Source organism: Lemur catta, chromosome 18 (assembly GCF_020740605.2).
Source record: "Lemur catta isolate mLemCat1 chromosome 18, mLemCat1.pri, whole genome shotgun sequence".
Taxonomy (NCBI): Eukaryota; Metazoa; Chordata; class Mammalia; order Primates; family Lemuridae; genus Lemur; species Lemur catta.
In genome coordinates, this window is record NC_059145.1 from 27,335,425 (window position 1) to 27,360,511 (window position 25,087).

At 40.6% G+C, this 25,087-nt stretch overlaps 1 protein-coding gene across 7 annotated transcripts in view; it reads right to left on the reverse strand.

The window, feature by feature from the left end:
* Positions 1-25,087, reverse strand: part of ATXN7 (ataxin 7) — a 130,713-nt gene that overhangs the window by 69,944 nt on the left and 35,682 nt on the right. For 5 of the 7 annotated variants that reach the window (XM_045530694.1, XM_045530693.1, XM_045530699.1 and 2 more), the window contains 2 exons: positions 15,715-16,038; positions 15,406-15,474 (listed from right to left, as the gene is read on the reverse strand). In XM_045530694.1, the coding sequence (XP_045386650.1) occupies positions 15,406-15,474; positions 15,715-16,027 (382 nt within the window). In that variant the 5' untranslated portion in view covers positions 16,028-16,038. Of the gene's footprint in view, positions 1-15,405; positions 15,475-15,714; positions 16,039-16,418; positions 16,513-25,087 lie in introns of those variants that run through there. The other 2 variants (XM_045530696.1, XM_045530698.1) reach the window with 2 other exon arrangements.

The window sequence follows — 25,087 nt, forward strand, 5'->3', positions numbered from 1 at the left end:
GCCTCCTCCCACTTCCACACTTCAGGCTTTTCTTTCCTTTGTTACAGGTTTACCACAGTTATGACCTACATCTGTCACCCACGTCATCTACATGAGATGGGAGACATTAAAAGAAAGTAGGATTTGACGAAAACTCTTTTCCTGAAGTAAAAGTTACAGGGGCAGTGGGACAATTTAAAGAAGGTTCGAGTGGACAAAGGAGACCACCTAAGCCAGAAGAAATACTGTCTAGAGCACTGGGGAAAAAAAAAAAAGGTGGCAATGATGTACTTTCTTTCTGAAGAGAAGGCAAACAGGTCATAAGGAAAAGGGAACCTGGATAAGACCCTCGATGGTCTCACAGGCCAGGGGTTTTCAGCTTGCTTTATGCAGCAACAGAAAGTCCCTCTATGGGGCTCTTGCTGACACCCTGGTCAAAGCCAGACTTGCTATAACCATAGATTCCACACATGGGTATCCACAGCTGTTGTCCACAAACCTTTATCAGAGTTATGTTCTAACTTTTGAGTAAGTAAGCTCTATGCTTTCTCCTCCACTTTTTTAGGGGGTGCTTACAAGTTAGTAACAGCAAAAGATTGGCAGTAGAAACAAGAAGTCAGAACTTCCATTTTATACTCCATGGACTCCAGTTTTAAAGGCCCACCTCTTTTAGACACCCTCTGTGTTTCACTTTAATTCCTTAGCAGTTCTTTGAAACAGTGCCAATCTACTCTCCTATGACACATATGGCAATCAATAGCCATATTTAATAAAATCACTAAGTTCTTATATCTCCACAGAAGTAGCCACCTGCCCAGTGTCTTAAAACTTGGTGCAAAAATTCTTAAGCAAAATGGGTATGTTAGAACCTACTAAAAATTTTATAAACTGTGGCATTTCCAAAAGATCCGTGGCTGTTTCTCCACTCCAGGCTCCTCTTCATTTGACAGTGCCCAGATATAGCCATAATTATGGCCAAGGCCTTCAAGGGAAAGCAGTGGAGGGGCTACACACTAAGAGATCCCATTACAAGATATTTTCATCAGGCAAATAAGAACCTGAGTGATGATGCCAAACCAACTGCTTGTAAGACATATTTCCTACTCACTCCCTAATTACCTTTTCATAAAATTGACAGCACTTAATATTTCCTGGGGATTTGGGAATAAAAATAAAAACTTGTTATCTTTTAAAATGGAAGAAAAAGCTGTCTCTGATCAGGAGCTGCTAAATTTTACTGAAATTAAGCACTAAAGTCTGACCTCTTAAAGTCATCAGCACTACTTGAGAACCATTAAAATATACATTAAGACCTATTTTTCATGTACAAAAATGAAATTATGTCCAATTAAGTCATAACCATTTCAAAACTCTAGATTCCTGCCAAAGACTGTTGAGCAGGTAATTCCCAGTTCCTGCGGATGGATGGGGGAGCCTCTCAGGCACCTCTCTCCTACTTGTCAGTCAGTTCACTGGCAACATGCAGCGCGACTTCACTGTGTGTTGAGCCAAGGACAGGATGCTGCGAGGGGTTCTGTGGCCAGGAAGAGCAGGCTCGCCTGGCCTTCCAACAAACTCTCATCTGCCTTATGCCAGTCATGTCACATGCAGGTAAGACCACAGTAATGCAACACGACCAAGGCAAAGAAAAAACCAAAAACAAAAACTCCGATGGAAAATTCTGTTGTTTGTTGTTGTTGTTTTAACCTACTTTCCCTTTTGGGTACTGCTACCACCAGGGCAAGCAGAGATGAGAACAAAAGAAAGAGAGGTCAGATCAATCTACTTAGCTACTTAATATCAACCAGAGCAAGGTTTGGTGAAATGAGATAGTAAAAATTAATAATTCTGATTTTCAAAAGAAAGCCTCCTGGATAATTTTTGGATTACAATGACCTCTGTGTATTATAATAAAAGCTTGTATTAGTTGTGTTTATTTATCTTCCCCGCTGAAGACATTGTCCCAAGTGGTTAGTATATATACCACTTCCCTGTTATGTTTAAGAAATTTCTAAATAGTTTTTACCTGGCTCAACTAACTATTAGGAATCACTTGCTGAGAGTTAACCATTTCTCCACCATGCATTCTACAAATTACGTAAACCACGGATTTTACATCAATCTTTGCATGGCCTAATACACACACACACACACACACACACACACACACACACACACACCCCAAGGTCCTAAGATAATCTCCTCCTCCTCCTCCTCCTTCAGAAATTCACTATTGCTGCTATTCCCCAAAGCATTATTAACCAAGCAACTTCTTTGATTTTAAACTGCTCTCTGGAGTGTGCTTGATACTTTACCCATTTACCAATAAATTAAAGCCTATTCCAGACATTCCTCATAAATGGCAGCTTCAACATGGAGATATCAGCCACTGTTTAATTGACAATTCAGGGAACTATATGTCTTCAGGGTCAGCCAGACTAGGAATCACAGCTTTGCCACTTATAAACTGTGTGACTTGGGGCAAGTTAACTTCTCTGAGCCTCAGTTTTCTCTTTGAAATAAGGATAAATACCTGCTTTACACTGCTATGGTAAGGATTAAGTGAGGCAATCAATGCAAGAGCTCTTTGCTCCATGCCTGACACATAGTAAGTGCTCAAATAATGACAGCTATTATTACTACTATTACTTGCTACCAGGTATTGGCTAAGAAGCTTAATTTCTGAAGTTATCAATTACTTTCTAAAAGCATTTTCCCACTCAAATAAAACCAGTATGCAAACCATACAGCTATCAAGATTTGTCATGTTTTCATAATTCTTAAATGCCACCTATCTATACGCTATACTTAAGGAGCTGTTTTTATTTCAGAATTACTAGTGAGGAAAAAAAGAGGATCTTTGTGAAACTTCTACAAAGACTTACCCAGCACTTGATGAATAAAAAAATTAATTGTTTTATTTGTTACCCTGGCATAACTATCACTACAATAAGAAGAATATGATTCATGAATGGATTATAAACTCACATAACACAGATTACTTTCAGCAACAGTCACCAGCTTCTAAGAAAACATTTATCAAACAAGATCTTTTGAAGAAATAGCCATTGCAGCTGCCAGTTAACAATAAGAAGCTCATCAGACATGGGCTAAAGAAGATAAGAGGAATAGAAAGTGTGGCACATAAAATCTACAGTAGACTCTGAGTCTGTCTCCAGTACAGTAGTTCATCAGAGTAGAGAGAAAAAGGCCTTGAAACATGAATAAAGGGAAGGAAGAAAATAAATATCCTATTCAGAGGCTGCAAAAAAGCACAGAGTTTATCTTGTGAAAGAAAACCCTAGTGATGTAACAGAGGGATTCAGGCACACTGTCATTTATTTGTATATAACCAGTTATTCTAAAAGCAAAACCATTTCTCTCTTCACAGCATACTGTTACCCAACCAAAAAAATGGTGCTAGAACATTGGAAACAAAGAAGAACAATGCCCTATCACACTCAATAACCAACAAGGCAATGGTATGTTATTGAACACTACCTCCCTCCTTCAACAAGAATATTATTAGTAGGTGGTCTACACTGTTTTCCCCCTCCAGGCTGATTTTGCAAATTTAGCCAACACCTATGTAAAAACTTGTCACAAAAATTCCTTCTACCTAGCATTCCCCAACTCTGACAATAACAACACATTTTAGCAAGAGTGAGGGCTTGCTTTATATTGATACCAGATAGTAATGGACAACTTTTGGTAATGGCTATAAAGCAATATACAGAGTGATGTGGAGGACTTTGTTAAGATGACACCTAACCTAAAGAAAAGAAGAAACCAGCAGAGAAGGGGTGGGACAGCAGGAGAATTAGCAGCCCCGTCAAAGGGAACAGCACATATAAGGGTTCAGAAGCAGGAAAGGGCCCAGTGTGATAGAGGAACCAGAAGGAAGCCACTGTGTGTGAGGCATAGTAGGCAAAGTGCAGAATGGAAGGAGACAAGGTTGGACAGCCTGGCAGGGTAGACCATGCAGAGCCTGTGGAACACAGTAAATGATTTGAATTTTCAATGGGCTACAAGGCCCTATGTGATCTGCCTCTCCAACTCACTCCTAAATCTCAGTATCTGACCTCTTCTATTATATTTCCCTTACGCCCCCTCAGCAACCACTCTGGCCCCTGCTCTTCTTCAAAGGCACCAGGCCCTCTACCACTAGTACTTTCAGATTTGCTATTCCTTCTCCATGAAGGCTTGTCCACAATATCCACATGGTTTACGACCTTACACCTACAAGTCATGGCTCAGAAAACGCCTTCTCACTCTATTTTAAATTGCACCTCCCATATTTTATCTTTCTCTAGAACACTCATCACCACCTACCATATATATTTTTAACTTTTTTTTAAAATTATTGCCTATCTTCTCCACTAAAATAGAAGCTCTAGGAGGGCAGCTCTGTTTGCTGCTATTTTTCTGAAAACTAGAATACCTAGCGCATAGTAGATGCGCGAAAAACCTATGCTGACTGAACAAAAAGAAACCATTAAAGGGTTTTAACCAGGATAGATACAATCCTTACTTCCTCCATTCATCATTACCTAGAAACTCAGGGATTTCACATTAAGGAGGCAGACTACGTGCCCAACTGGCTTCTGACTTCTATAGCCACCCGCCAATTCAGTTTCTACACTACTACCATGGTGATCTTTCAAACACATCCACCCCCACCTCCTGCCCTCCACTACTCACTTCCCAGGGCTGCAACAAGTTCCAGGCTCCCACAGAAGGGTGCCCCACACTCAGAAGCTGCTTCCACACCACAATGCTTTAACTCTCCAAGCCTCCCCTTCACCTCCAGGAAGTCTTCCTTACCTGACCCATCCTTCCTTACCCCAGTGCTCTGACAGCATTCCACCTCAAGCTGAGATTCCCACAATCCAGGGCCTCACAGGCCTTGCTAGGGAGTTTGGATTTCCTTCTAAGTGTACTGGAAGCTTCTAAAGGATGCATAACTGCCTATTTACTTGGCTATCTCCATAGCTAGATACTTAAGAAAAGACAGACAAAATTATCCTCCTACCCTCTCTCAACAGATGACCTCTCAACCTCCCTCTTCCTTCACAGAAAGGATAGGAAAAACTAATCATCTTATCCCACAATTCTACATCCCTACCTAAAACTGAATCCACATGGTTTTTCTCTCATTCCAGTGAAAGAAAGTCTCTGATTCTAACCAAAACTAACCTGTTCATGTGGGCTCTGAGACTCAACCCCTTTTACCAACTTGAGGTATCTTTCTACAATTACTCATTTTTTCACGTGACCAATGATCTCTCATCACTTCTGGATCATTCCCAGTGGCAGACAAACATGCCCTAACACTATCCAAATAAAATTAAATAAACCCCCCCTTCATTTCCTTAGACCTTTATACCATGTCTCCATCCTCATGTCTCTATTCCCTTTCAAAGCAAAACCCTTTAAAGAGCTGTTCACACTTGCCTTCTCCATTTCTCCAGTTCAGGCTATTAGAGCCCCCTACAACCAGGCATCTGCCTCCCCACCTCTCCTGATTAAGGTCATTAATGACCTCTACACTGCCAAAGCCAGAGATCAATTCCCTGACCTGGCCTTACTCTACTTCACAGCAGCATCTGACACAGGCCACCAATCTCCACTAAAAGCATTTTCTACTCTCCTCTCGGATTCTATACTGCCACACTCATCTGGATTCCCTCCCAGCTTACTGGAGAGTCCTCCTCACCCACTCACCTCTTCAATGTGGAGCAAACTAAGGCTCAGCCCTTGGCCCTAATCAATTCCTTACTGACACTCACATCTTAGGAAACAAACCTAGTCCCCTAGCTTTCCAGATCCCCTGAACCTTGACAATGCTGACTGACCCAGTTTCTCCAGCCCAGGCTGCTGCATCACAATTGTATATTCAACTGCCGACACAACAGCTGCACAGGAATGCCCAGTAAGTGCATTAAATTCAGTGGGGCCAAAAGCAGAGCTCTTGACCCTGAGTCCCCCATATCTCCCACATCTCTCAGCTCATTAAATGGTACCACTCAATTGCTCAAGCCCCAAATGCCAATTCTTAACTTTCTCCTTCACCTACATCCAGTTCTTCACTAGATCATGTAACCTCCACCTCCAAACATACCCTGAACTGAATAACTTCTCTGCATGGCCACTGCCATTAGCTAAGTCTAAGCCACTACCACCTCTCACCTGGTCAGGCAGTTTCTCCACCCCCACAATCCACCTACCATATAACAGCCAGTGATTATTACATGGTAGGAACTAGATCAGGCCATTCCCTTGCTGAAGCTACCACCCCCCCACCCCCAGAGGCTTTCATTACATTTATAGTAAACCCAAATACCTTACCTTGGCCTCTGTTATCTGACCTTGTTGGCCTTATTTCCCTCCATTCTTCCCCATTCCTCTCTCAGAGACCCCTTCCCAGATGAGCTGGTGGCTGCTTCTTTCTTATCACTCTGATCTCAGCTCTTAAATCCTCAGAAGTCCTCCTTGATGCTGTTAGCTAGAATCCCCCTACCCCCAACTACTTTATTGACTTTACAGCACTCAGCAGTCCTTGGAAATGTTCGTGTGTTTACTGTGTCTCATTTCCCTGGAGGGCAGGGGCTCCGTGTGACTTGTGTTACTCTATTCCCAATACCCACCAGAAAACCTGGCACTTAAATATTTGGTAACCAACTGCCTGACTTTGGGGTTAGGACTGTGCCTTCTCACCTTATTTGCAGTTGTATTCTCAGACTCTAGCCCCGTATGAGGCCCAGAGACTGTGCTTGTCAAATGTTTGTGGGATAAAAGCTAAATAAATGAATAAAATTAAGGCCAAAAAGCCAGAGGATTCTCAAGGCAGTAGTCACACTGGACAAAATATCTTGAGGCCTGCCAAAGGACAGGACAGGGTCTGGACCTGGTCAGGAAGTGAAATGACCAGGTTGGCCAAGTTTGAGTCTTGCCTGCCAATAAATGCGCAATGTCGTTACATGGGTGTCCTTGATCAAGTGTGAATTGTCCTAAGTCCAAATCCTGTAATTGAAGATTTAAACTTGGCCCAAAGTGAGATTACAGAGAATGATGGCTTCTGTGTTCCATATTTCCATTATTAGTAAAATCTCAACTATGAGCATGTATTAACTTCCATAATTATGATAAATTTTTTTTCCACTAAAACAAATCTTTCTACACGGTTTCCAAAGAGAACAAGGTAACTTAAATGGAGAACTACTTAAGTTAAAATGGAAATTTCCAAGAATTGAAAACACAATTTTCCAATATCCTTCATCAGGCAGAAAACTCCCCATGACTATCACCATGTACACAAAAATCACGTAGGTAGTACCCTCATTTTTCTCTCTGATCCATCTCCCAACTTAGTGAGGATGATGTTATTCTGTTGCCTATAATTTAGCCTTTCTTACTCAGAAAAAGGGGTTTGAAAAACATTACAAGAAGTGGCATAAAGAAGCACAAACTACAGACTTCCAAAAGAAGAGCAAATGTACCTCTGTACAAGCAAAGTAAATACCCACATTGTACTTCTCTCTGCAAGTCAAAAGAGATGGCTAAAGAAAGAAATAAAAAATGTTACCTCCCACCTCTCATTCTTACTAGAGTCCGAGAAAGCTTGAAACTAGGGTTCAACTGCTACCCTCTGTCATCCTGAGCATGCTGAGGTTTTCTCTCTCCACCCTGCCTGCTAAAGGAAAACTGGCATTTCACCTTCTGCTGCTCCCTTGATAGTCCTGGTGGATCACTTGATTAGAGACATGCTTATAATACTGCGCTTTGATTACTGATAACCTGCATTATACCATTTAATCCTTCCAACCACCATGAGGTACTATCATTATATTCCCATTTAACATATAAATTAACTGAGGCTTGGTGAAGCTATGTAATTTTTTTCAAATCACTCACCTACCAGAGGTGAGATCTGAACCCATGCTTAACTCTACAACTGGAGTTCCCAATACTCCCTCCATGTAAAGGTGACTTTTTCAAAATTACTATGTGGAACCTCCTTTCTGCATAACACATACTAATAACATACAGAAACAAGGTTCCCTGGTCGAAAAAATTATTTAAAGCTGTGGTTCTCAAACACCAAAATAGATCTCTGAGAAGTCCACAACAAAATGAGAAAAATAAAAATAATGCAGTAAGTCTTTCCTAAAGCTAAACCTTTTCAAATTTAAAGATCTGTCCTTTATTCCAAAACCGCGGTTCTCATACTTTATGATGGTGAGAATGTATGTGAAATGCTAGCAACCCTATGTCTGGGGTCCCCAAATTATTTCTGGATGGAAATATAAAGCCTGGGGACCACTGGTTAAAAGCACTATTATTTTTTTTTTCTATTACATTAGTGGAGTATAGAAAGTGGAGTGGATTATAGAAAACATCTGTATAATGTGGGAGGGGAATAGTTCCTATTTTAAGATTATGAATCTAATTGATAATGAACTATTAGTTTTTCACTGCCAAATGCTTACATATGAGAGAAAAGGCATTTCATGTTAGCAGGGTCTTTATTACAAAGAGGAACAAGAATACTTAATCTAGTTTTATGTTATGAGTGGCTGAAATGCAAAAACCATTCTTCTTTTGCTCATTTATAATAATCCCTGCTGTACAAGATGAATATAAATGTAACCCTCTGCCTTTCTCTCAAAAGTACAGTAACTCCAACCGTTAAGTCTACTAACAGGCTTCTTTTTCTCCTCAGAACTTCAATCAAAAAATACTTTAATAATCAGAGGGGCACATTTATTACTGCCATAAACTTTGAATATCAATGTGATTAAAAGCAATCTTGCACTGAAATGCTATTTAAATAGTGAAATTTTACTTCTCCCTTTTTAAAGGATTTTTTTTTAATGGCACAAATCCCAGATGATTGTGTTTGCTATCTACTGCAACCTTAGCTTTCATTTAATCTTTTTTTTAAAAGCCAATTACTTCTAATGCAAACTGCACACACTTCCCCTCCCCCTCAAAGAAAAGATTTTATAAAAGAAGAGCTAAATACAACATATAGACTGCTGTAAGGCACAGCAAGAAAAAGGCTCTGACATCTTTACTTAAAGAAAGTTTTGTTTTTTTTTTGTAAAGGTCAGTATTTCTAGCCAAGGATAAGGAAAAAAGGTTAGGGTAACATGCTCAAGCTCACGAAAAATGGATATGCATTCTGGATGGGCTAAGCATAGCAGAGTGGTTAAAAATGTGAGCTGAGGCGTCAAGACAGATCTGGGTTATAGGGCCTCTTACATGTTTTGTGATCTTGGCGAATTACTTCACTTTTCTGAACCTTAGTTTTCTCATCTGTGAAATGGAGATAATGGTGATACCTAGATCATAGTATTGCCATGAAGATTAAAGTAAAACATATGCTGGGACAAAGTAAAAGCACCCAGCAAACTTGAGCTGTCCACATATATATTCTGAGATGCAAATATCAGGACATAAGGACATGTTGACATAAGGATGCCATTATAAAGAAGAAATGAGACTACATCACAGATAGATCTTGCTCCATATGATGCGTAAATTCCTCATACTTCCCTTCTTAGATTACAGTTTATAAGAACCAACCAAAACTGTAAGTGGGACATAGCTTGGGAACCCCATCCTACTACAGGTAACATTTGCATAGTTTCCACAAACTGTGAAGCCTTGAGGGTTTAGAAATGCAGCATGAATTGTGTCAGGTATTGCACTTTCTAGAAAACACAAAATTGTTAAGATAATGGTATCTAAAGGACACTGTCTGCCTCCTTCTTCAATCAAAATGCAGATTTGTTTCCTGATGAATCCCTCCTACAATTTCTAAGACCTCTAACAAGGCTTTGGCTTCTTTAAGCCAGCTCAAGGGTAGAGATTCTAAAAAATTTGGATAAAAATCCCACAAAAGTTCTGGACTCTTCCTCCTCTTTACCTACTACACAGGGGCTTAATAAAACCCAAGCACCATCCCCATGGTGCACGGCTCTTGCAAGCTAGGGCAATAACTGCTCTGTTAATGCTCTGTATAGGAACTGCCCTAAAGCAGGTGTACACCATAAAAAAGTGGCAGCAATTGACAAGAGCGGACAAAGAAACCTTACATGCAACCATTTCTGTCTCCATATATTTCCTTTTAGCTAAAGACACTTCAATATTGAATAAACCCTTGGTTTAAGAGTAATGAATTTTATTATTTTGAAGTGTCTCCCCTTCAAAATAGAAAGTTCAAGGAGTACTAGATTCCAGTTCTTAGGAAATTGGCAAAAGAAAAAAAGAAGAATAAAAAAAGCAGTACTAGAATCACAGTGCACAGAATGAGTTTCCTTTTATCAACTGAGGAAATCATCAGAACACTGGTCAGCAAACTTCTCCTATGAAGGGCCAGACAGTAAGTATGTTGGGCTTGGTGGGCCATATCATCTCTGTTGTACCTACTCGACTCTGCTGTTCATTGTATACAGCACGCAGTCATAGACAAGTAAATGAATGTCCATGGCTAGGTTCTAATAAAACTTCATTTATGGACACTGACATTTAAATTTTACGTAATTTTCATGAGTCATGAAATCTTCCCCTTTTGAGTTTTTATTTCAACCATTCAGCAATCATTGGGCAGGATTTGGCCCAGAGGTTGTATTTTGATTAGAATATCAAAGGTGCCACAACTGGGAAAAGAATCCCTTCTATAGCAGTGTCTGTCAGGGTCTCTAGGTGCTCCTTCACCTATGGGTTAATGCAGATCTTACAAGCAGGGAATCATGCACAGGAGATGTCAGCAAGGACACTGCCCACCATCAGAGCAGCACGGACGCTCATCTACGGAAGTGTTTCTCAGGTGAGGGTGACCTGCAAATAAATCACCTGAGTGCTACTTAAATGTGCACTAATGTTCAACAAGTACCCAGGTGATTCTGAAGCAGGGAACGTAGATCTCACTGATTCCTGTCTGAGGCTTGGCTTAGATCTCCACTCAAGATGAAAGCAAACTGAAAGCACTGCCATCTGCAGAACCCTTACACACTCACAGAGAGGATCAGAAATGGTAGCCTGGATTGCCTCAAAAGAAAGGTGCAGTACACATAAAGGCTCCATTTAAAGAAAAGTTGAAGTCCATGTAAGCAGAAAAAAGAGCACCAAAAGAAATGATATGATGTCTGGGACATTCTTCAAAATAATTCACTGTGGGGAGCAGAGTAGAGATGAAGCAAGATTGGGCTATGACTCACTAGTTGTTGAAGCTGTGTGATGGATACAAGGAGACTCATTAAAATATTTTCTCTACTTTTGTATGTTTCAAAACTTGGAGAGAAAAACAGATAAGAGAAACCATAGAGAAAAATAGAGAGAAATGCTCTCTACCTCAGGGAGAGAGTTTTATGCCTACAATGTAGTACCTTTAATAGCAGAGTACTTCACACAAACACCTATTTGATTTCCATTAACTGACTATGAACCATTTTTTCCCCTAGGAAAGAAAAAAGGTGCTATTGTTGTGTTGACTCAGTCTACATTGACAGAGGCTACCCACCTCCCTAGTCTGCCTTTTTTTATTTTGTAAACCTAATTGCCTGTGGGTGCCAACCAACCACTATTCCATCTTGCCCCAGGCTCAATTATGTCCCTGTTATGAAAGGGAAATCACCTGTCATCAAGTGTGGGTATCACCCTGGGTTGCCAGTCTACTTCCTTGCCTAAATATCAGAGATAAGAGAGGTGGTGTCCTGTCTGCACCCTTTCTGGAATGTATAAATGGATCACTAAACACAGGACAGAGCAACAGGAAGTGCTGAAAGACAGCCTCTGGCATCCCTAAGGCCATAAAGGACTGATTTACATATACACACACACAGAATAGGTACCTTCTCTTTTTAGAGTCACAACAGAAGGGAAAATTGGTCCTTTGAACCATTCACCCTACAGTGACTCAGTTCAACCTTCGTAGTAGCCTAATTGATTCTTTCTGGGGACAAATATTTATGGAGCACAAAAGTGTGCAGGAGCTGAATACGCCTTGGTCAACAATGGCTCTGCCCTCAGGGAACCTATACTCTAAAGAAGGACCATCACATAATGCATACTTTCAAATAGTAACAGGTAGAGTAGAGGAAGAAAAAGTATAGGATATCTTACTACAACAAATGGATTTAGAGAAGTTATGGATGGCTTCCCAAAGAAAATGTCATTTTTTTCAATTCCACTGTTGACTCCCACAATGACACCATATAATTTTTAAAATTTGCTGTAAAATTAAGGCATTTAATATTTTCATTTTGTAAGGATCCCTATATGTTCAGGCACTAATATAGAAACCCTAATCAGTTATTCATACCAATTAATTCAATCTAAACATGATTTTGTTAAATTTCATAAATCCAGAATTTGTGAAATCACCTTGGGGAAAAAAGGCAATTTGTCTTTTGAGTTAAGTCATTTCAAAAAAGTCAAAATGTATTATCAATCTCTTTCCACCAATATCAATTATGCTATTAGCTAACATTAAAAATTATAGGGAAAAAAGGCAATAAAAATATGAGAATGCAAATGAAAAATAGGCTGATCTCTGAAAGATAACTGAAGTTTTATGCCAACATTTTCCCACCTGTGCTAAAAGGAAGAAGAGGGATGATTTGTTAGCTAAACCACAAATAATCTCCCTACCATCTAAATCAATAGTTCCAACCTTCTTCCACAGCATTAACCCTTAAGTAGTCTTGCCAGGAAGGATTTGGCCAAAGTAAATGACAAGAGGAAAAAAAAAAAGGAGAGCCTAGCTTAGCAATTTTGAAATTTGGTGGTGGGGATGTGTAAATGATCCTTTAGTCCAAGAGAACCTGTGGACATTTGCTCTAGAAAATGGACATATAAAATTATTTTGCATGTAATTTCAGGGGAACTATGACCTATTCAAAGGTTACGGGTTTAAAAAAACCTGACCTAGAAATATCAACTTAAGAAGTCAGGCCTAACGTAATCACTAGTTGAAAGGGTTGAAAGGAATTAGTGTGTACTGAGTCATTTTACACACGTTATCTAATTTAATTTCAACCCCTACAATAACCTTAGAAAGTAGGTAGAATTATCATTTGCTTTTCCAAAGAGGGAAAGTATATTCAGAGAGATGTTCTCCATCTAATGCAAGATTAAACAACTTTCTCTTATATCTAGGTTTTCTAACCCCTAGGTACACAATTGCAAACTGGGGAATTCAAGTCAGGTGCATATTCCCAAGATGAGGAGTTTCTGATATTCAGTGCTTCATTCATACAATCAATTTATCTACATATTTCTTCTCAATTTAATCTCTTTGACAAGAGGAATCACTACAAATTTAACTCCCAAACATCTTTTCTTGGTAGGATATAATCTTAACCAAAGACAATGAATAATGGTCTAATAAATTTTGATAATATTAAATGTATTTTCATTTCTGAAGCCTCCTGACATGCACTGTTAGGAGAACATGAAGGTCCACTGAGTGCTGAAAGTCCTCAAGCTTTTAAAATTGCCCCAGAAAATCCACAAAGTCACAAACAAATAGAGCTGACTGAATTTAAAACTTCAGTCTGTACTCAAACAGACAGGCATGAGCTGCAGATGACCTGGCAGCTACAGTATCCTCTAAATGGTTAGAGCAGCTTAAAAAAAAGGCACCTCTAATGAACACTAATAATTTGATAGGTCAGAAGCACAAGCAACCTGATCCATGATCACTTTGGGGCTCAGGGAGATAGTTAAGAGGTCTTAGGTCTTCAAGGGAAAACCTGAAGAATATGTCCCAACAAAAAAGAATACAAAACTGAGTCCAGTCCACCAAATTTGGTTGGGTCTCAGTCCAGAACAAGGCACTCAGTGAAACACTAATACACTTAATCATCCTTTACAGCAGAGTCCCCAATAATTAACATTCTGTTTTCACACAGATTTAGAAGCCCTTTATTGGAAACGTATATATACCCAGAGAATGAAAACTAAGAATAAGAGTGGGTCAGGTCTTCTAAAGCCCTATTCCAATTGCTTCCTATGAGAGTTGCCACCTAGTGATTTTAATTTTTTAAGCCCAGGCAGGCTGCCAATTCAACACTAAAACCGGACTAACAACTGATTTTTTCTATTGCAACATCGCCAACAAGTCCTGTGCTTTCCCTCTCTTTCCTTTGCTCTCAAACAGCAGTTCTCATTTTAAAAATCAACCAATTTGCTCTATAATCTGTTCCAATTGGAAACTCTCATAGAGCTGCCACTGGTATTACTCTTCCTCCCAGTGCCAAGAGGCCAACAAGTGGCCCATTCAAAAAACTAAAAGAGCATAAGTGAAGAAAAGACAGGTGTGAAAAACAAGAAACGTGGACACAGTAACAATGAGGCAACTCTGGACTTAAAAATGTTCCAGTTGCCAAGGTTCTACCTATTCTTGGGTCCTAGACAAAACTTGTGCCAAAATAAATGACTACAGTGAGAAATAAAATTGTATCGGGGAATAATAAACTCAGTATTTTGGGTATCAAACTTCACTCAAAGTCTTGTCCTTACTACTACTGAAAGAATAACTTGAAACAGAGCCTAAGTCCATTGAACTTGAAAAGTCCTTTCTGACTACAGTGTGCCCAGACCTGTTGCAGGCATTAGATAGCAAAGGCTGACTTTTCAAAGAAAAAGAACATCTCAAGGAAAAGTCTAACAGTTTCCAGATACTTGGCCTGACTTTAATTTGGAGGCACATCTTTAGTTACAGATATTTCCCTAAAGCATCCTTTTACCAAACAGCTTAAAACTAACCAATAATTAAGACTCTGATTTCACAAGCTCTGGGCAGTAAAGGCTCACCATATAAAATTCTGGCTTCCCTCCATCCCCACTCCCAGGTTAGCAGCTCACAAAAAAATCTGACCAACTGCACTCCTCAGTTGTGAAGATCCTTTTGTAGCATCCTAAACTTGTATCTTAAATCCCACAAAATTAGGCTGCACAGGTAAAGCATCTTTAAGTTCAAAATTAACTATGAATGCCCAACAGAAAATTTCGAGTAGAAAGGTTTCCTTTTCATCATTCCCTAACCATTCGTGTAAATGTCACCAAAACTGAAAATGTCTTCCTCCACTTGTGTTTCTCCAAAACGGAGTCAGATCTAAAGGGATGTAGGTTAAACTCCCCGCTGGTTTCCAGAGCTCATCACCAAGCAATGCTGTTCATGCTGCATCTCTCCTAGCCTCCACTGAAGGGTTCCTGGATGCTCCCCATTACAGGAAGCCCCCAAACTAGATTTTCCAAATGCTCTCTCCTCCCCGCTGCTCCCTCATCTCAGGCAACATCTTCAAGTGGTGGTGGGGGAGGGAGTAGGTTAGGTGGGCTTAAGTCCCTGGCCCTGGTGAAGCAGCAAGGAAACTTCCTAGGGGTTCGCACAAACTTCATCAGGGGGGCTGGACTCACCTTCCCGACAGAGCCCCGTGACTTCGCGGTTTTTCCCAAACTCCTTGAAACTTTCGTCCAATTCCGTCCCTAGGAGATATACACACACAGGAGGAGGGGAGAGGCAGGTCAGTGGCCGGGAGTGTGACGCACGCTCACGCACGCACGGGTAGGTGTGAGCACCTCCGCGTTCCGCAACCCAGCGAACGATAGCATCTCTGACCCCCAAGGGGGCGGGTCGCCGGACAGGGGCACGGGGGGAGGGGAAGAGACGGGTAAGAGGAAGAGGGAAGTTGGGGGCGTAGCGAAGAGGAGGGCGGAGATACTCACCGTCCTTCCCAGGAAGTTTGGAAGCCTCGACCCACAGATTCCACGACTGTCCCAGCATCGCTTCGGGACTGGGCAGGGGCCTGCGCTCCCCGACCGTCGCCATTGCGGCGGCCGAGGTGGAGGCGGCGCCGGGGCCGCCGTCCTCCGGCCGTAGGCGCCGCGGCGGCGGCGGCTGCTGTTGCCGCTGGGGCTGCGGAGGCTGCTGTTGCTGCTGCTGCTGCTGCTGCTGCTGCTGCCGGGCGGCCGCTGCTCCGCCCGCCGCCGCCGCGCGGCGCGGCTCCCCCCTGACGTCATCCGCGGCCCGCTCCGACATTCTTTCCGCTCCTACAATGTAACAAAAAAAGGGGGGAAAGAGTCGCGCGGGGGCCGCATTTAAGGAGGCGCCGGGGAGTTCCGGCGGCGTGCGCGGCCCGCGGGCCGGGTGGGGCGCGCTGACAGCGCCCCCCGGCCGCCCAGGCCTCCCCCCCCCCGGCCGCCTGCTACTGGGCCACCGCCAGCCGCGGGGGCAAAGTCCGCGGCGCGGGTTTGCTTTCGCTTTCGACTCCTGCGGCCCCTCGGGGGAGGGGACGGGCCGCCACCGCGGCGCTGGGTCCCCTGCCTGCCTCAGCCGGGAGGACCCGGCGTGGAGGCCGGCGCCAGGACCGGACCCGGTCCAACCCCGCGCTCCACCCCGGTAGCCCGTGGCGGGGAGGCCCGAGCCGCACCCTCGGTCCTCTGGCTGCCCACCCTGCGGCCGCTCGCATCCCCGGGCCCGGCCTGGCGGCCCCGCTCCTTCCTTCCGTCCGCGCGTCCGTCCCAGCGGCGGCGCCCGGCCGGCTCCCTTAAGCGGAGGCGCCTCCCGCCGCCTCCTCCCCCTCGCCGGTCCCTCCCTCTCGGCTCGCTCGGGCGAAGTTTGCACGTCAAGCCCCCGGAGTGGAGCCAGGGCGAAGTCGGAAACGCAGCCACCTATGGAGGAGCCGGACGAACGGCCCTAGGGCACCACCGAGTGTCGTCGCCAGTCGAGCCCTCCCACCTGGGGCCGGGGCCCGGGACTAGAGGGGATGGTGCAAGGGGCATTTCTCTCAAAGCTCGCAGGCAGCCGCAGAGTTGTCAAAAGCATGAATGGGAAGCCGCCGCCGACCGGACGCCTGGCACGCAGGAAACCACCGGCAGGCGTGGAAATGCCGCCCAGGTGTTCGCCCAGGTGTCAGCCCAAAGACCAGTGCGCACGTAATGCTGCCCACATATATGCCCCCGCACGCACAACTGGAAGGTCACAGTGTGCACCCGGGAGATTTAAACTTCTTGTCCAGCAAAGAAGGGACCATGAAATCAGTGTAAGAAAGAGTACAGGCGAGAGAAACAGACTGAGATGAACTCTAATCCGTTTACATGTTTTAGAGGTACTACCTCAAATTTCTGTATTTCCCCTTTCATTGCTCCTGGAAGTGATTCACTCACCTCGAAAATAAATATCTTGCCATTTTAAAATCTGATTCAGTCTTAACTCGAGTTGTTAGTCTTTCCCTCTTTATTCGGGTAGGGTCTTTTTTCTGGTAGGGTGAGAACCCAGGGCTTAGGAGAATATACAGAATTCCTAGAAAATACGTTTAGAAGATGCTGGTTTTGGTCAGATTTTGTTCACTAAATCAAGCATTGGCCTACAAAACTTAGCACCCCTCCCCAACACACACACAGACATGTGGACACACAGAGAGCTTTTGCTTAAGTCATATGCTAAAGATGGTAAAATAAAAACAGTAGTTCTGATCATCATGTTTGACACTGCAGTGATATCAGCACTCCTATAATGCACTCCTATAATGTGTCAAAGCTACTTACTTGCTTACAGGTGCTTTCTCTGACTAGATGAGAAGGAGGCGGCGCGTTTGTTTTTTTTAATCTCAAACATCTGGTGTGACAAAAGTGGCCAAGAAACAAAGTCCAAATTGCAGAGACACAAATATGTTTAACTAAGTACAAAAATTAATAAAGAAATGTTATTGCAACCAAAACATAACGCAGGACTCTGGGAGAAAAGGTTTGGGGTTCAAAATTAAAAGTTATATATATATATATATATATATATATATATATATACACACACACACACACACACACACACACACACACACACACACGAATTTTTATTTTAAGAATTAGAAACAAGTGTGTAAAGTTTTTCCTGGATTGCATGCAAACAAGTACAAAAAGTGCCAACTATAGGCCAGGTGCGGTGGCTTACACCTGTAATCCCAGCACTTTGGGAGTCAAGGCAGGAGGATCGCTTGAGGCCAGGAGTTCAAGATCAGTCTAGGCAACATAGTGAGACCCTACTTATAAAAAAAAAAAAATTTAGCTGGACATGGTGGCATGCGACTTTAGTACTAGCTGCTGGGGAGGCTGAGGCAAGAGGATCCCTTGAGCCCAGGAGTTGGAGGCTGCAGTGAGCTATGATCATGCCACTGCATTTCAGCCTGGGCAACAGAGCAAAACCATCTCTAAAAAAATAAAAACATAAAAATAAATAAAAGATAAAAACATTTTAAAAAAGTAAAACTATGGATGCTTCCTGTCCTTATGAAAATAACTAGAAATGATTGGAAGGATTTAATTTTTAAAGATCATTTCTAAAGCTTTAACTTCCTACATAAGAGTATCAGTGAGAAAAATGCATGGGTAAAACATATAATTCCCTTGACAAAAATAGGGTTCCTTCCTTAACTCTTAACATAGCTTAGATGTCCTCAGTGCAGATTTTCAATATTTCATTCATTCTGAATCACTGCAAAATCAGAATAATTACACTATAACACCCAACCTCTCTCTTTCCCTAAAGTACACAATTAATTTACTCTGAATTTTGAAATTCTACATTTAAGATAAATAAAAAGTTGGATTTTAACTTAATTTGGAGCTGCCATTGAAAAGAAATGGGGTCTTCCAGCCATAATGGCTGAAAAAGGGAGCTTGCTTGTTGAGTATAGCTCTTGAAAATCCCTGAAAATTCAGATTACGAACAAAAACGGGGAAGAATGGCAAACATGAAGTACTGTCCCACTTCCTCAAAACATTGCTTGATTTCCCTCTTTTTATATATTAATATTTCAAGATTCACTAATATGACTTCTAGCCAATGGGGATCAAGCTAACCATTTACAATACTTCAACTTCTGTCCTAATTCCTACTTGCTACCTCTTTTTTTTTTTCCTTCAAAGTTTTTGATTGGTTTAATAAAGAAAATAAAACAGAGCTTAAAATGAAAAATGCTAAGTATCCTCTTAGCATTATGACAGTTACTAAGAGAAATTATTACTAATAGTAGCTATCAATTATTGAATACCAACTAGGTGCCAGACATTGTCGTAGGTATCTCATAAACACTACAGATAAGTGTCATATCACACTGAGCAATTCAGCTCAATCCTTATCTAGGAAATTTACTACCAAATTGAAGAGAATGTGGGAACAAGAGATTGACGAGACAATTCCTGGCACCTCCCTAATCAATTCTTTTTTGCTGTAGCCAACGCATTTAACCACACTCTTTCTTCACCCATAAAAAAGTCCTAGCTCCTTCTAGAAATGGCATTTTCTGATATCCTTAGTTGTTTTGGGTTTTCTAATAGTCAGAATGAGTCACCAACAAAAGTCAAAACTGCAAGCTGAGAAAGTGCATCTGATATTCAAATTTAAAAGTATTTATTACACAAAGAACACTTTACAAACAAGAGTACAACAGAAACCCAAATACTTAGTTTTACTAACCAGGCCATAATAAAGAATTTGATGACCTCTTACCTAAATACTCCTCCTTCCACACCCCAAAAATAGAAAAATAAAATGAGCTTAAAATGAAAAAATACTAAGTATCCTCTTATATTAATACAATTTATATTCATTTAATGTAAGTTATTTCAATATAGTAGTGTGCCTTCTATGATATGAATCAGTGCTTCTGCCAGTATATTTCTGATGGTGTCTTATAACTCTGAGGAACTTCACTATCTGTTTGCACACTTAAGTGATACATGTTTTATAAGGTTTAAGTAATGAGCATTCAATTTATCAAATAGTTCCTGATAGTCTACCACATACCAGACACTCTACTAGGCAGGCACCAGGATGAACACAGGATAGTAATTTTGCTGAGGATATGAGAAAAGTAAGAAGTAGGGGAAAAAATTTATTTCATCAAAATGCTCTTATGGAAAAAGCTGTCACCACCAATTAGATTGTATGTGGCTTAAGAACTGGGCTGTCAGAAGTAAAATGCTGCCAAATTCTGAACATTTCATCTCTTCCAAGGATGTATTTAAAATATGGTCTTACTTCACCATCCAAATTTAGGGATGTTCCCAGTAGGTGCCAAGTGTAACAAGGTCTCTCTTTACAAAAAGGATTCTTTGCACAGTAGATTCACTTGCAAAATGCTTTGTTTAAAGGCCAAAGGCATCATAATGTGCAAAAAAAAAAAAAAAAAAATGCTGACCTTTTCAGTCTTTAAATCTAGTTTAATGTAAAAAGGATGAAACTACCCCAAACTTTTCTAAGATGAAAGATCCCACACAAGCCTTTTTATTTGGAAAAAACCACCAGTCCCAATACAACGTTTTAATAAACCTAAAAACCAGTAACTATAGTATACTTATCTGTGCAAATTATAAGGTTGGTAACAGAGATTCTCCATTATCAACCCCAAATGACTGAAGTCATTTGAGTAACAAGAAACTCCGATCCACTTAATTAGGAATGTGTTGGCTTTGGTTTCCTTATATCCTTCTAAAATTGGCTGAGCCTTTGTTCATATCTTTCTTTCTCACTTCTCTGACCACACCTCTTCTTTTCCTTCTTTCTTCTCCAGAGAGTCAGGGCTCTATTCTGCATAAGAGGTATCCTTTCCCTAACTGTGCTCCTTCTAGTGAAATACTTCACAGCCTGTCATGAATACATCAGTATTCCAGTAGAGGGAGAATAGTGGAAGGAGTAAATTGAATCCATCAGCTCAGTGGCTGGAACTGCTGACAATCAAATGCAAAATTAGGAATAATAAGTATAGTTGAAACAGTGGGGACTTAAAGGTGACTAGGGATAATTCTCTTTTTAAAAACTTACCCTGGGCAGTCAGCGCAGTGAGTGGGGGAGAGGGGAAGGAGGGGGAAAAAAAAAACTTACCCTGTACACATACTCACTCATTCTATGAGGCTGTTTGCTAAACAGCCTTGAATTTTTGTTTGTTTTCTTAATCTTATGTGTGCATCTATGTATGAATTCTCTTAAAGCAATATTTGCCAGTAATAGTAAATTACTTGAAAAGAGAAAAAAATGTAAAAATACACATATAAAAGGTGATAAATTATAATAAATTATAACATAAAAGGTAATAAATTGATGATGCCCAAATGTTTCTAGGGATTTAATATTGACTTGTAGTTTTATGACAAACTTGATTTGAAATCTTGATTTACAGTTTTTAGCTTAACTAGTTTTAAAAAAAAATAGAAGGGTTTAAGTTATAGAAAAGGAATGGAAAAGATGGACCAACATTCAGCTATAAAAGGAGGGTGACTGTATAGTTAGAGTTCTAGTACACTGCCTCACATATAATAAAATGCAAAGCTTAAACACACTGTTAAAAATAATTTCCTATGTCACCTTTGTACTGACAAAGCTTTTACTGAAGTGACTGTCACCATCTATGTTGACAGCAGTTATTATCACCATCTATGGGCCCAGAAGTTAAGAGCAGGGGTTCTAGAGCTAATCTGCCCAGGCTGAATCCCACTTCTACCACTTACTATCTGTATAACTCTGGGGAAGTCACTTAACCTCTCTGTGTCTGTTTCTTCATTTATAAAATGAATAAAACAAGGATATCTATGAGAAACATTAAGAAATTAATAGTGCAAAAGCACACTGTAAGTGTCAGCTATTATTATTAGCATCATGCTTGTCACACAGTAAGTGCCAATTTTAATCTATCCACACTATACTATCAGATCAGTCTTTCTGAAGTATAGCTTTAGTTATGTCAGTCCTTGCTCTGCACTTTAGGGGTTCCCCATTGACTGCTGAAATAAAAACTGTTCTTGCATTCCTCTACAGTCTGCTTCCACCTCAGCTTCACTACTTCTACAGTGTTCAATTCTCTCCTGGTCCAGATGAAATGACCAATCAGAGCTTCAAACATGCTCCCCTGCCTTTAGCTCCCCGATCTTTGCTCATACAGGTCACTCCATCTATAATAGTTTCCCTCCCTTGGCTGAAATCCTACTGTTCAACCAAGTCCTTCTTCCAATTCCACTTTTTTAACAAAATCTTTCCTCATCCCTCCCACTAAGCACATGGGAACTCATCCCCATCTCTAAATCATAGAACTTCATGGATTGGGAGTTAGAAGTATATGCTCTGAAATCAAGGTGGCAATGAGATACACATTAAGTCTCCCAGGGATCAACGTTAGCATTCTTAACATAAGGCTGCCATTTGGAACCTGGAACCCACTTCCCCACAAACCATAGGATGTGTTGTGGACAGGTCCCCAAGCTTATCAGCAAAATGCCTTCAGGCTAAACTCTAAGTACTAACAGTGCAGGTGTATTAGTACAAGAGGGAAGGAACAACACAGACATTTCTTCTTCCTTTCCTCAGCAAAATTCCAGCTCTAAGCAAAGCCAAACAGCACCCACCCCTGACTTTTCCACATTCTTTCTTTGCATCCTGATCCAGTAGCCTATCTGGGTTTGCACTGCTTCTCAAAGGACAGACCGTTTCACAAAAACTTGCATTCCTTTTCTACCTCCAAAGTAAAATCCTCCTTGACAGAGGTAAAAAGGCTGCAGATTTAACTATTTTTTTTCACTTACATGTGTATGAATGCTTATGAATGAATACAGTTCCCTGTCCTGTCCTTCCCTCTCCCTAAGTACATACACATATAAAGAATTTCTCATATAAAATGTGAGACCTTAACCCAAATGACTTTCTAGATGTACCTTTCTTCCCAGAAACACACAATTACTAACTATACTCTCACAGTCATTCTGATTTTACATGGCATCATCTATGACTCAGGGCAAAATTTCTGACCTTTTATTTTAACCCATACTTTCTCTTTTGACCAACATAAAATCTTCAGGACCTGGAGATCTTGATCCTCTCTCCACTTTCCACTTCTCTCCCACCAAAACAAAATTGCTCCTGGTGAGAAATCTGCCTCTCCTGTTTTCCAGAGCTTGACACCTCTCTCCATTTCAGAAAACAGGTATTTTTGAAAGGCATAAATATTTTTCCAAAAGGTCCCTGGGACAGTGGCAGCAGAGCAACAATCATAAGTGGGTGATTGGTACACTGGAATCTGACTTACCAGGTACTTCTTAAAAAACAGCCAAATAGATAAATTGGACTTCATCAAAATTATACCGCTGTGCTTCAAAGAATACCATCAAGAAAGTGAACAGGCCAGGACTAGTGGTTCACACCTGTAATCCCAGTACTTGGGGAGGCCGAGGTAGGAGGATCACTTCAGGCCAGGAGTTTGAAACCAGCCTGGGCAATATAGTGAGACCCTATCTCCACCAAAAAAAAAAGAGAAGAAAAAGAAGAAGAAAGTGAAAAGACCACAAACAGGATGGAAAATTTTTGCAAATCATATATCTGATAAGGGACTCATACATAGTCTGTAGAAAGAACTCTTCCAACTCAATAAACTGAAAAAAGAAGACAACCCAATTTTTAAAATTGGTAAGGGATCTCAATAGACATTTCTCCAAAGCAGATTAATACAAAACAAATGACCAATAAGCAAATGAAAAGATGCTCAACATCATTAGTCATTAGAGAAATGCAAATTAAAACCATAAGAGAGAGATACCACTTTACACCCACTTGGATGGCTATATTAAACAACAAAAGAATATAAAATGGCAAGTGCTAGCAAGGATGTGAAAAAATTGAAATCCTCATACACTGATAGTGGGAATATAAAATGGTGCAACCACTGTGGAAAACAAATTGGCAGTTACTCAAAAGGTTAAACACAAAGTTACTATATGCTCCAATAATTCCACTTTTAGGTATATACTCAAAAGAACTGAAAGCAGAGAGTCAAACAGACACTTGTACACAAATACTCATTAGCAGCATTATTCACAATAGCCAAAAGGTGGAAATGACCCATGTGTCCATCAACAGATGAATGCATAAACAAATTGTGGTATATCCATACAAATAATATTATTCAGCCATAAAAAGAACAAAGCACTGATACATGTTCTAACATGAATAAAACTGAAGATATTATGCTAAATGAAAGACTAAATAGGTCACATATTATATTTCATTTATGTTAATTATCCTGAATGGGAAAATCCACAGAGACAGAAAGCAGAATAGGGGTTTCTAGGGGCTGGGGGAGGGGAGGATGAGGGAGTGACTGCTTAATGGGAATGGGGTCTCCTTTAAGAGTGCTGAAAATGTTTGGACCTCAATAGAGGTGATGGCTACATAGCATTGTGAACATACCAAAAATCATTAACTTATATACTTTAAATGAGTAATTTTGTGGTATTTGAATATCTCAATAAAACCATATTGTTTTAAAGCCAACATTAAAACTTGGAATGTTCTAAAAAAAGAATTCCCAATTGCCTTCTCTTGAAAAAGCCCTAAGATTGGATGCCATCAGCCACAGCGTCCCTCATGGGATTGATGAGTTAGAGCTAAAGCTGGTCCTGAAACCATCTCTGTCACCACCTAATTCCGGGCCTTGGCAGGACATTTTTGTCTTTGCCTCAGTTAGCTTCTCTCTAAAAGGAAGACCATGATGGTATCTGCCATACCAGGTTGTTATGATTCAATAATTAATATGCTTAGAACAGTGCCTAGCACATAGTAAATGCTCAGTAAGTGTTAGGAAATTTTACATTGTACAATACCTCATCCTCTTTCTAATAGAGATATGTGGCATTTACTTTTCAGCTTTTTTTGTTTTTACAAATGAAAGTATACCATATAATGTAACGGTCCAAAAGAAAGAAGCAGAAAGACAGCCAAGAAAAGTTTTTTAAAGCATTATGCAAAAAGTATTATGTAAAATATGTGCCCATTTTTGGTGAAAAAGTAATAACGATGATGCTAAATCTATGCATACAAAATCTGGATAATACTATATCTTATGGGAAGCAAGGGGTACAAGAATTCAAGGGGCTTTAATGCTTTAAACTTGAAGAGGCTTTTTAACATACAAATTATATAGTGTTTAGATTTTTAAACAACATACTTTTATAATCAGAATGATTGTTTTTTAAAAAAGGATAATTATCCCTTTATACCGAGGATTCTTTTTTAAAGAAGAAACTCTAAATTAATATTAAGATAAATTTTTGTGAGATT